Genomic DNA, 12,086 nt, shown 5'->3' with positions numbered 1-12,086 from the left:
GGGGGGAGGGAGGGAGGGGGGAGGGAGAGCCCATAAGTGTCATCATTTTGGGAGCAACACAAGCTCCCAAGAGTAACAGGTCTCTCAAGATGGTGCTCATAGTTTTTCTATTTTTAGCTTCATTTTGATAAAAAAAATTTTTCACTGTTTTAAGACAAATCATATTGTTATGTATCTTTCACAATGCACTGGTTAGTTTCTTTTTTTTTGTTTGTTTCCAGAGTATTTCTCCCTAAGGAGAAATCAGAGTTTTGATGTAGTGATGGCAGGCTGGGGGATGGACACATTCTGAGACGTGCGGGCCCGTGTCTTCATCCTCGTCTCCAGCACATGCTTATATGTGAGACATAACCACCGTCAGTATTTCAGTGTCTTTCATCTTTATCTATACCCATATAGCTATATCTAGTATAAGTAGAGATAGTACCAGATATGTAGGTCTGTATATAGCATAATCACTTCTCCACATGGTTACAAATTATTTGTGAACATTATTTTTAATGCTGCATAACAGTGCATTATTTAGATGAACCAAACTTTATCTAAACTTTCCCCTAATACTTGACATTTGAGACCCTTTCTAATGTCTCATTTTTATAAATAAAGTTTTCATAAATACATTCGAAAACATGAGGACAAATCTTCATTAATTCCTTAGTCTGGATTTCAGTCCCATGATCTTTAATTAGTAAGTCATGTTAGCCCCTGAACCTTGCTTTCCTACCAGTGAACTGGGAATGGCACTAACACACTGTCTGCAAAGTGTCCTGAGGATTCTCCAGTTAGTGACTGGAACTGAGCCTAGAACAATGCCTGGCACGTAGCGGTTCTTGGTGTTAGTGATTCTGAGCATAGAAGTGAGACCCTGCCAATTAACCATGAATATTTCAAATTTCCAAAGAACCTCTGGAAGACTGAAAGCTCTCCAAGACTCCAAAGAAAATACCTGTGATCCTGAACCTCAGGTACTGTGAGCAGTGGGAAGGAGGGCTTCTTTTGGGGCAGAGTTGTGCCAGAATGCCCTCAATCCCAGAGCAGAGATGCAGAGGGAAGGCCCAGACTACCAGCCTTATTTTCTAGTCCAGCTCCCCCCAGACTCTCTTTATCATACCCTTTAATCCTCCATAGTTACTGATGCCCAGGAAAGGCTTTGGCAAGGCTCCTGTGGGCTCCTGGCCCAGGTGGCTTCTTCGTACTCCCCTCACACACCTGGTAACCCTTCTAGGTGCAGTGTGACACCCCTCTTTCATCTTGCTCCTTTTCCTGGGGTACAGGGCTAAACAGATGAACCAGCTTCCTCTAATTCTGAGAAAGATGATGCATGGCAAAGTGATAAGGGTTTCATCTAGTTCGAGTCTCCCATTTTATAGACAGAGAAACTGAGGCTACATGAAGGAATGGAAAGAAATGAGCTTGAGAGTCAGCCAGACCTCGTCTCAACTCCAAAATCTGCTGCTTCTCAAGAGTTACATAATATACTTGTGCCTCAGTTTCCTCACCTGTAAACAGGTTTGCTAAGAGCTTCCCTCCCTTGAGGGGCCGCTATGAGCATCAACTGAGAGAACATCTCCTGTGAATGACACCTGATGAACACAAGATGCTCTACAAATGGAAGCATCATGAATGGCTCCAACTCCCCTTTCGTCCACACGAGGAAGCTGAGGCCCAGAGTGGCAAAGGCTTGTCCCAGGTCACAGAGCGAGTTGGTCATGGTGATAGGACTGAATATCCTAAACACAGCTCAGCAGGGACTCACCTGCCCATGGGGACACTGTGTGATGTGAAGGGTGGTGACAGCAAACCTGCAGGACAGAAACCAGGATTGGGGTCCTGGGGTCCTTCCCAGCACAGCCCCTGTGAAAACAGCTCAGATACCACCTGCCTGGAGTCACCTCCCTTCTGAATCCTTCTTGGGAGGACTGGTTCCCAGTATATCCCATCCAGATCAGGCATACAGCTTGTGCCTAGGTACATGCACACTGAATTCATTTAACACAACCTCACTGAGGACATAATCCTGGGATCCACAACGGCAGAGCAGGAAGACACTGAGAGGTCTCCTACTTTCTCCCCTCATCACTCAGGTGGGGAGACTGAAGCCCAGAGAGGGGAAGGGATTTCTCCAGAGTCACACCCAGAGCCAGGACCAAGACCCAGGTGTCCTGACTCTGAGACCGAGGCTCTTTCTGACGGGACATGCCCTGTCTGTAAACACTGCCCTGAGGAATAAGCCTCAACGTTTTCTCCCGGCTGGACACACATTCCTGGTCATACTCCCAAGGTGCCCAAGCTGCTAAGTGGTTCTGACCACCCTCTCCACTCCTGCTCAGAAAGTCTGGCAGAGGATGTTAAGATGATATTATTCCACGTCTAACTCTGAATACCCTCTCTTCTAATTTTTAAAAAGCAAGTCACAAACTCTGGAATTGTAGCCATTGGGGTATCATTTGCTTGTGAGCCCCCTGCGTTGGTTCACACACTGGGCCTGGGACCCCTGCCCCACAGAAAATGCTGTAGTGGAGAAGCCGGCCCAGTAAGGGAGATGCAGGCAATGAAATGAGTTTCAGGGCTGGAGAGTAGAAATGTTCATGGGATTATTCAGCCAGAAAATATTCCCCAGGGCCAGCTCTGTGCCAGTCCGGTGTCAGCGCTGAGGGCACAGAGCTCAAGAGGAGGGTCAGAAAGGTCCCACATCTGAGGGCTATGATCCACGAAGGATGAGCATGTATCTATCACTGGGCCAAGTCGGGGAAGATGATCCACACAGGGAATAGCAATATGTAGACAAAGAGGCCAGAACACATGTTCTATGAGGGTCTGTCCTGTTCTCCAGTGTTTTCCCTGGCTCACAGCGGGATATCTGCTGAATGAATAAGTGGACGGAGAAAGGAATATAGGAGTCTTGCATGACTGGAGGTGTGTGCTAGAGACTGTCAGGCATGGAGAGATGGGGAGAGGCCAGACTGCGACAGCACTGAATGCCCAGCTGAGGCACCTGCACTTTCTCCTGGGCTCCCAGGGAAGCAGCGACAGCAAGTTAGCAGAACCCAAATGGGACTCCTGCTTCTAACCATGGGACTGATGGCACTTGACAGAAACGAATTTTTCTACAACCCTGACTTCTGGGAATATTCTAATCATGAGCGGCCTCCTGTGGAGCAGACAGAATGCAGGCCTGACCTTCTGAAGCCTCAAGTGCAGTTTCCAAGGAGGGGCTTCGGTGGGCCTTGGACCAGTCACTCCGCCCACCCGCCCTGGGGCTCGGTTCTGGGCAAGGTGCCCTCCAAAGAGAGCTCTCAGGTCACCTCCAGCTCCTTGTCCAGAGTCCAGCCATGGCCAAAGGAACTGCAGGAGGCCAGGCAGGCAGAGTCCATCTTACCAGATCAGAGAGTAGCTGAACCCCAGGATGGAGCTGACCAGCCGGAACTCCGACGAGAGGCAAGCAAAGAAGGGGAAGTGGGACAGGCCGACTTCGATGCCTCCGATCAGAAGCACAAAGGCTGGGAGAGATAGGGCCAGAGATGACGTGAGTTCCTCTTCTCACGGGCTCAGGGGAGACCCAGGGCAGTTATGGGGTTTCGTGTAACTTGCAGTCACAGACCTCAGGACTTAAGGAGATGAGTGGACAAGCCCCAGATTAGTACAAGGAGGAATGCAGGGATGTCTTTCATGCATTCATGCAACAGGCCCTTCCTGGTACCTCTTCCATGCCAGGCACTGGGCTAACTATTGAGATGAAGAAGACTTCGTCCCTGCCCTTGATTAGCTCACAGTACGATGGGCAGAAACATACCACAAAAATGAACAAACAAAAATCACTGAGAGTAAAGCACCATGAAGTGTACCATAGCAACACAGACAGCAGTGATGTACTGTGTTCTAAAAGCCCTTGTGCACTTCATCCATAAGGCAATAATAATATTAATGCTGCCACTGACTAGCTCTGAGATGGTCTAACAGGATCCAGTAGAATGTAATTGGGCAAGGTGACCTTTCCTAAGTGTCTACTTTGAGCTGGGTCGCGGGTCAGGCACCAAGGACATAGGGGGAATGAACAAAGTTCTTGCTTTGAGATGCTTACAGTCCAAAAGGGAAGACAGGAAGGAAAGTAAACGATGTGATATGTACGGTAATAGAGGCATATTCAACCTGCTGTGTGGACAAGAAGAGGAAGTCATGGACCTCACCTGGGGTCTGGGTATCAGAGAAGGCATCCTGGAGGTGGTGACATTTAGCAAGGCCATGAAATATAAGTGGGAGTTTGGAGGATGGAGAGAAGGAGGGGAGATGGTTGGTTGAGGTGGTCAGTATTTGTGTAAATGTGAATAGTGGGGGGCTGGCAGCTAAGGACCATATAAAAGGAATAATTGCTGTGAGGTTTGAAGCTGCAACAGCATAATTTTTTAATTTATCTAAATTCCCCCAACCATGAAAGCAGACAGAGCAGTGAAGATAGCAAAACCAAAAACAAACATCTACAACAAATCTAAGTGACAGGACTCATTTGATATCAACATCTGATTAAGAGGAAGCAGAGGAAAGACAATAGGATCTTTGAAATCCCAAGAACAGAAGAACCCAAAATTGCCAGCAGATATTCACAGGAAATTGAAGCTGAAATAACAGCTGAAACTGGGCACAGTGCTGAAGGCCTTGATTCATAGGTGAGAATCAGCAGACCTTAGTAAGGTGTTAGTAGGTCTGAGGATGCTGGAGCCATCAGGGCCCATGAGCTCATTATACTAAATATCCAAGTCCCCTCCCAGCACAAGCCCCACGTGAAAGAGAAACTGCTGGCAGTGAGAATCCAAAATGAGAAGGTAAGGACATTAGGAACTGGGTAGTAGTGGGTCCCGACAAAAGTGGAAGGAAGAAGCCAACTCAGAAAATATGAGGTTGTAATGAGGGTACATATATATAATCATTCTGTAAAAAAAGAAGAGGAGGGGCTTCCCTGGTGGCGCAGTGGTTGAGAGTCCGCCTGCCGATGCAGGGAACACGGGTTTGTGCCCTGGTCCGGGAGGATCCCACATGCTGCGGAGCGGCTGGGCCCGTGAGCCAGGGCCGCTGAGCCTGCGCGTCCGGAGCCTGTGCTCCGCGACGGGAGAGGCCACAACAGTGAGAGGCCCACGTACCGCAAAAAAAAAAAAAAAAAAAAAAAAAAAAAAAACAGAAGAGGAACCCTTGAGCCATGAAGCAAGAAACAATATTCTGGTCCAGCCAGATGCTCAACGTCAATTAGTCTTCAAGGAAACACAAATCAAGAGAACAATCAGATTCTACTTCACACCTACTAAGATGTGGCTATAATTTTTTTAAAAAATAAATATAAATAACAAGTGTTGGCTAGGATGTGGAGAAATTGGAACGTTCACATATTGCAGGTCAATGGAACACAATGGACAGTCCAGAAATAGACCCATACATACACATGTGTAGCCAACTGATTTTCAACAAAGGTGCAAAGGCAATGTAGTGGGCAAAGGACAGGTTTTTGTAACGACAACAGTGCTGGAACAAATGGATAGCCAAAGGCAAAAGAAAAAAAAAAAAGGAATTCAATCCACACCTCACACTATATATTCAAAAAAATTAACTCAGAATGTACCATAGACCTAAATGTGAAACACTGTGAGACTATAAAACTTCTAGAAAACACAAAGAAGAAAATCTAAGTGACCTTAGCTTAGGCAAATATTTCTAATATGACATCATATGCATGATCCATAAAAGAAAATACGAAAAAATTAGATTTCATCAAAATTTAAAATGTCAACGCTTCAAAAGAAACTGTTGGTAGAATAAAAATACAAGCAACAGACTGGGGAAAAGTATTTGCAATTTATACATCTGACAAAGGACTTATATACAGAGTATATAAAGGACTCTCAAAACTCAATAAGAAGAAAACAAAAAATCCCCAATATTTTAAAATAGGCAAATAATTTGAACAAACGCTTTACCAAAGAAGGTACAGTGATAGCAGATAAGCACATGAAAATATGCTCAACAACAACAGTCATTACAAAACTGCAAACTGAAACCACAGTGAGATACCACAACATGCCTCTTAGAATGGCTAAAATTAAAAAGACTGACCATGTGTTGTCAAGGACACAGAGAAACTTAACTCTCATACACTGAAGGTGGTAATCTACAATCAAACGGAACCATCATTTTGGAAAACAGTCTGACAGTTTCTTTAAAAGTATAATCTACTACATGATCTTAATAATCCAGACATTCCATTCAAAGGTGTTTACCCAAGAAAAATGGAAACATACAAAGACTTATAATGCTTACAGCAGCTTTATTTGTAACAGCCAAAAACTGAAAATAAATCAAATGTCTATCAATAGATGAATGGATAAACAAACTGTGGCCTCTCCATACGGTGGAACACTATTCAGAAATGAAAAAGGAATGATTTCTGATACATTCTAAACATATACTAATCTTAAAACAACTATGCTGTGTGATAGAAAACAGACCCCCTCCCCCCCAAAAAAAACCCTGATTGCATTCTGTATGATTCCATTTGCATAACTGCCTGGGGATGGGGGTGGTGACTGGATGGGGTGGGAAGGAGAAAGTACAAAGGGGAAAAAGTTAACTTCTGGGGTTCATTATCATGATTGTGGTGATGATTTCATAGATGTAAACATTTGCCAAAGCTTAACTTGTACACTTCTAAGAGATGTATCATTTTGGTTTTAATTGGCATTAAAAACTCCTAAAAACTAAGGTGATGTTGTAGGCATTCGCTCATATAGGCTTGGAACCCAGGAGAGAGAACCAAGCTGGACAGGAGATGTTTGGGAGTCATTGGATTAGGGATGGTTGAACCTGCAGGGAGAGCACAGGGCACGGGGAACAAAGAGGCCTCAGATCAATGGCCAGAGGAGTAAACATTATTCCCTGAGGAAGCATCTGAGGGCTTACTGCTATCAAGAAGGCAGTCATGGCTATGACTCAGGAGAGATTTCTAGGGTTGGTGACAGTGAACCTATTTTCTGAGACTTTGTTCTACTATGTCTAAAAAACCTTTGAATCTAACTGGGAGAAAATCCCCACAAAAAAGCTTGAGACTTTGTGGGCTTGGCATTGACCTTGGGCAAGTAACAAGCTAAGAAGAACATTGACAGTTCAACAAAGTTTATCCCCTGATCCCAGAGAACCCCTGCCATGCAGTCTCCAAGAGCAAAAGTTTCCACGGCAAAACTCCCAGCAGGTATGAGGCAGCACACGTACCTTGGGCCCACTGTGGGACCTGCAGGGGCTGGTAGCCTTCTGAGAATAAGAACATGACCTTATTGGCTGTAGCCCCAAAGGCTACTCCATAGGACCATCGGTTACGAAAAGTGCCCACGAAGTCCAGAGGTCTGTGAATAAGAGAAACAGCTCGTGAGGCCAGAAGTGGCTCCTTCCCACAGTTCATTTCCAAAGTATCAACCCCACTCTGGGGAGGGACTATTGAGTAGTAAACTATTTATTTCAACTGACATATCCTGAGGCCCTCTGTGCCAATTTGGGGGCTAGGCATAGATTCAGGGTACCAAAGTGAGGAAGACAAAATCCTTGCCCTGGAGAAGCTCCAAGTCTGGGAAACGTAAGCAAGGACACCAGCAGTCATGACAATAAGCAAAATGGGATGAATTTCATCTATGAGAGACACAAGCAGTATGACTTGAGAAACCAAAACAAAGAGTATGTGCCAGACAGGTTGGGGGAACCTGCCCTGCACCTGGCCATGGTCTACGGGAGTCCTCCTTTCCAATATCCCTGGGAAGGTTTGGGTATCACTGGCTATGCTAGTTGCATATGATCACACTCCCTGGCCACAGCTGATTGGACTATGGGTGGTCAGATGGTCACCTGACTTTGGATGGGCCAATCACCATGCCTGGCCTTGTATTTTGGATCTGTGATTCTGAGGACAGGAGCCAGTCAGCTGTTAAAATTCTGTTCTGGAAAGTCATGCCAAACTGAGCCTTGCCGACGTTTGGAGGAAGCAGAGATCGTTAAGTTTGATGATAAAGTCAGATGGCAGAGAGGAAAATGGTAAAATGGTGCTGAAGGGACCCCAGTGACACAAAGAGGCAAAAGTAGAATCCGTCTCCCAGAGACGCCCATCTCAAGAGCTCTAGTTCCCATGAGGCCAACCTTGCCAGTTTCTGTGAGATCTCTGTAACTTTATAAAAAGTCCTTTCTTTTCCTTTTATGCAAACAAGCTTGAGTGGATATCTGTTTCCTCTAACCAAAAGAGCTTTGTCTACATGAGAGAAAGCAATTGCATTTGAGACAAAGAGAAAAGGCTTTCCCCACTGGAGTGCCATTTGAAGCGGGCTTAATGAAAACTCAAGGTGGCAGGAAGGGAAGGGTACTGCAGGTGGGGACTTGGGAGTCAGGATCTGGACGCCACCTTCCTGTTCCATTTGGCTGGCTCGTCTTCATCTTCAAGGCACAACTCAGGGAGCACCCCTCTCAGAAACCTCCCTGACAACCCACTCCCAATCAGGCACACCTACTTGCTACCTTGCTTGGGTCCCCTCAGCGCTAAGTTCATGTCCATGCTTTTCTTATCACTTGTTTAGTGAACTATAAACTCCTCTGGAGTGGGACCTAGCATAGGGCTTTGAAAAGAGTAGCTGTTCACTGCACGTTCGTGGACACGCACTTTGTTGAACTGATTTGAATTCTAATCAATTCCACCTGTAGTACATAAGCGCTATGTGGGACTCAGTCTCCCTATCTTTACAACAGAGATGACACCCCTGCTCTGCTCATATCACAGAGACACTGTGGATGGCAAATGAAGACCTGCTTTATAAACTGTGGAGCGTCATGCACATGCGAAGGATTATTAATGGGTGAAGACGGTGAGCTAAAATTACTCAGGAAAGTAGGGCTTTTCATAAGAAAGTGGCCAGAGAGCAAGAAAACTGTGCCTTTATTAATTGAATTCAAAGCAGTTTAACATGATCCACATAGCGGTCTTACTTAAAAAGTCCTACACCAGGCCCTACAATGCCATATGCCCAGGGCAAAGTCTGAAGATCTTCTTTATCCACCAGCCTCAGTCTCTCTCTTGCCTCAGCCAATGTGGCTTAGACCTGGCAGTTTGGGAGAGGCTGACTGCTCTAATGGGTGGTAACCAGAATGTTTGCTACTCTGGGCTGGTATATGGTATATGGACATTGTTGTTGGATTTCTCTCACCGCAAAGGTCAGATCACCCTTAGACTCCATCCTGACATTCCTCTCCCTTCTCCAGAGCCCAAGGCTGAGACCTGAGTGTGTTCACATCCTTGAGTCTTCTCAGGTTATGACACTGGGAGAATCAGAGCCAAAAGCGACCAGACCTGGGTTAAAGCTCTTGTCACTTGGTAGCTCTGTGGCCTTGGGCAAGTGACTCAACTTCTCTGAGCCTGAGCTAGCTCATCCATTACATGAGGATAATAACCTCCACCATGCTGGGGTCCATCCTAGTAGCGTAGGCAAAGCAGATGGTTCAATGCCTGGGCCAGAGTCAGTATGCAATAAATGCTAATTGCATCATCATCATCATCATTAGTAGCAATTAGAGGGTGATGAGGCAGAGAGGTGAACAATTAGAACTCAAGGAAAAATGTGAGAAGGGGAGCAGAGATTCAGAATGGCAGAGTTGGAAAGGCCCTGAAAGCTCCCTGGTCCAGCGGGCTCTCCTGGGGCATGTCTCATGCCTCCATCCCAACAAGGAGGCTTGCTGCCACCAGTGACAGGGAACTCTCTCCCCCCTGCTTCTTGGGGTAGCCATGGTGCTGAGTGTGGGAAGGCCTTTCCCATAGTGAGCTGAGCCTCTTCGAATTGTTTTAAGCACTTCTGGGCATCCCTGGGTGCTGAGGGCGCAGTAGCTTGGAAGCCAATTCTGAACTCTCTGGGCCTTGGGTGGATTGGGTCAGGGAGGGGCAGGGCTGTCCACTGCAGGGTAGAGGTGGGTGGGGAGGTAACTGGTGGTTAGCCTAGTCTTACAAATGGTGTTGGTCCCAAACACAGAGTACCCCAAGCTGTAGTGATGGACCTTGCCTCAACTCACATGATCATTCTGAAGCGGTTACCCAGGAGGTAAGAAGCGTCATCTCTCTGTCTATGGTGCTCTCGTCTTTGGAGAAGGGACAAGACCAAAATGATGAAAAGCTATAGAAAGAGAAGATGAGTTTGTCAGAGGGAACATTCATCCTTAGCCCCTCGGTACCCTCGCTGAAGAAGAGTGTGTGGGTGAGCGAAGCACTCAGAATGTCTAGGACTCAAACTCCAGACTTGGAGAGCTGGCTGCATGCACCGTTGAGCTTCCAGAATGTTTTGTACTGAGCTTTCCTTTGTGTTGCTCTGAACAGACATGGGTTCAAATACAGTCTCTCCCACATACTGGCTGGGAGGGAGACTTAACTTCTCTGAACCTCAGTGGCCTCAACCGTAAAAAATGGGTAATCACTTTCAGGTTGCAAATCCTTCTTTGCTTTTTATTCCTGTGGATTCAGTCATATTCTCCTATACTTGATGCCCCTTTTCTTCTTTTACTGGAAAATTCCTGAGAATTATCTACACTTGCTGTCTCCATTTCCTCACCTCTCACTTGCTCTTTGACCCCCTAACATGGCTTCTACTCCCATACTCCACGGAAGCAGTTCTGGCCAAAGTCACTAATTACCACCTTGTTGCTCAATCCAAATGTAAACATTAAGCCCAAATCTGCTTGACCTCACAGCAGCATTCAGTGTTGACCTCTTCTTCCTCTTAGAAATACTCTCTTCCCTATGCTTCTATCAGCCACACTTTTCTGGTTTTCTTCCAGTAATTCTCAGTCTCCTTTGCTGGATCATTCTTTACCCAACCACCAGATGTGAAGCTCCTCATGGTTCAGTCCAAGGACCACTCATCTTACTCCCCCATCCTCTCTTCCTCAGTGATCCCATCCATGTTCACACTTTCAATGGCTACCAAGTACACAGAAGACTCACAAACTTGAATCTCCAGCCCAGCTGTGGTCCAGAATCATATGTTCAACTACACAGTTGGCATTTCTTTTTGATGTGTTGAATGCTTCTCAAATTCAGTATGTCTTAAGTGGAACTCTTGATTTTCCTCCCTGCCCTGTTCCTTCATCCACAACAAACTTGGATGCCCTCTAACTTTCCTTAACAAGTGAATGGCAGATACCACCATCCTTCCAGCTGTGCAAATTACAAACCCAAGAGTCATCCTCAACCTCTCCATCTCCCTCATCTCTCTATCCAACCCATTACCAGGTTCTACTGCTTTTACCCCTTGAACTTCTGGAGGTGACCACCATCATCTAGGATGATGTAAAATCACCTCACCGGGACCCCTGCAACTATCTCCTAACTGGTCTTCCTGCCTCCTCTCTTACCTGCCTCCAACCTGGTCCCCACTTGCAAACAGAGTGATCATTTCAATACATAAATCTGATCACACCATCCTTGGGCCAGAAACACTCCACTACTTCCCATTGTATTTAGAACAAAGACAAAATCTTTCATACACGGCCTGGCCCTGCCCACCTCCAATTCCCCACTCCAGCCACGCCAGCCTTCTCAGCTCCTCACACTCTCCATGCTCCCGCCCGCCACAGAGCCTTTGCACATGCTCTCCCCTCTGCCTGAAATGTTCTTCATTACGTCTCCCAACAGACCTCAGATCCAGCACTGCTTCCTCAGAAAAGCCTTTTTTGACTCCCCTAAAAGTCAGTGCCCCTGACTCTTGGGACCTTCAAAGCCTTCTTCTGCCTGTGTTTTTAGCGCATAATGTAAGAGAGCAAGTCTCTGCTGACCTATTCAGATCGCTTTGGGAGACTGCGTATGGGAGCACCCCAGCTCCCCTTCTCTTCCCTCATCCACCCTCCCCTGCCTTCACTTACTGATGGGATGAGGGAGTAATGGAGGAAGAGCTCCATGTCCACCGAGCTAGCACAAGTGCCATTTAGCTGCCTGGTCCTGAAAAACAACCAAAACACACATTCACATCATCAGTCACTGCTGCAGTCATTGACCCTTCAGCCTTGAGCATCACTGTCAGGAATTTGGCTTG

At 46.3% G+C, this 12,086-nt stretch overlaps 1 protein-coding gene across 1 annotated transcript in view; it reads right to left on the bottom strand.

Moving 5' to 3' along the window:
- Positions 1–12,086, bottom strand: part of LOC103074695 (coiled-coil domain-containing protein 180-like) — a 55,873-nt gene that overhangs the window by 27,705 nt on the left and 16,082 nt on the right. Inside the window, 5 exon segments of the mRNA XM_082931036.1 lie at positions 1,757–1,802; positions 3,380–3,500; positions 7,252–7,382; positions 10,075–10,175; positions 11,917–11,992. Coding sequence (XP_082787162.1) covers positions 1,757–1,802; positions 3,380–3,500; positions 7,252–7,382; positions 10,075–10,175; positions 11,917–11,992 — 475 coding nt within the window.

This window comes from Lipotes vexillifer, unplaced genomic scaffold, assembly GCF_000442215.2.
Source record: "Lipotes vexillifer unplaced genomic scaffold, Lipotes_vexillifer_v1.1 scaffold920, whole genome shotgun sequence".
Classification (NCBI taxonomy): Eukaryota; Metazoa; Chordata; class Mammalia; order Artiodactyla; family Lipotidae; genus Lipotes; species Lipotes vexillifer.
The sequence above is the reverse complement of the archived record's forward strand: the minus strand, read 5'-3'. Positions and strand labels throughout refer to the sequence as shown.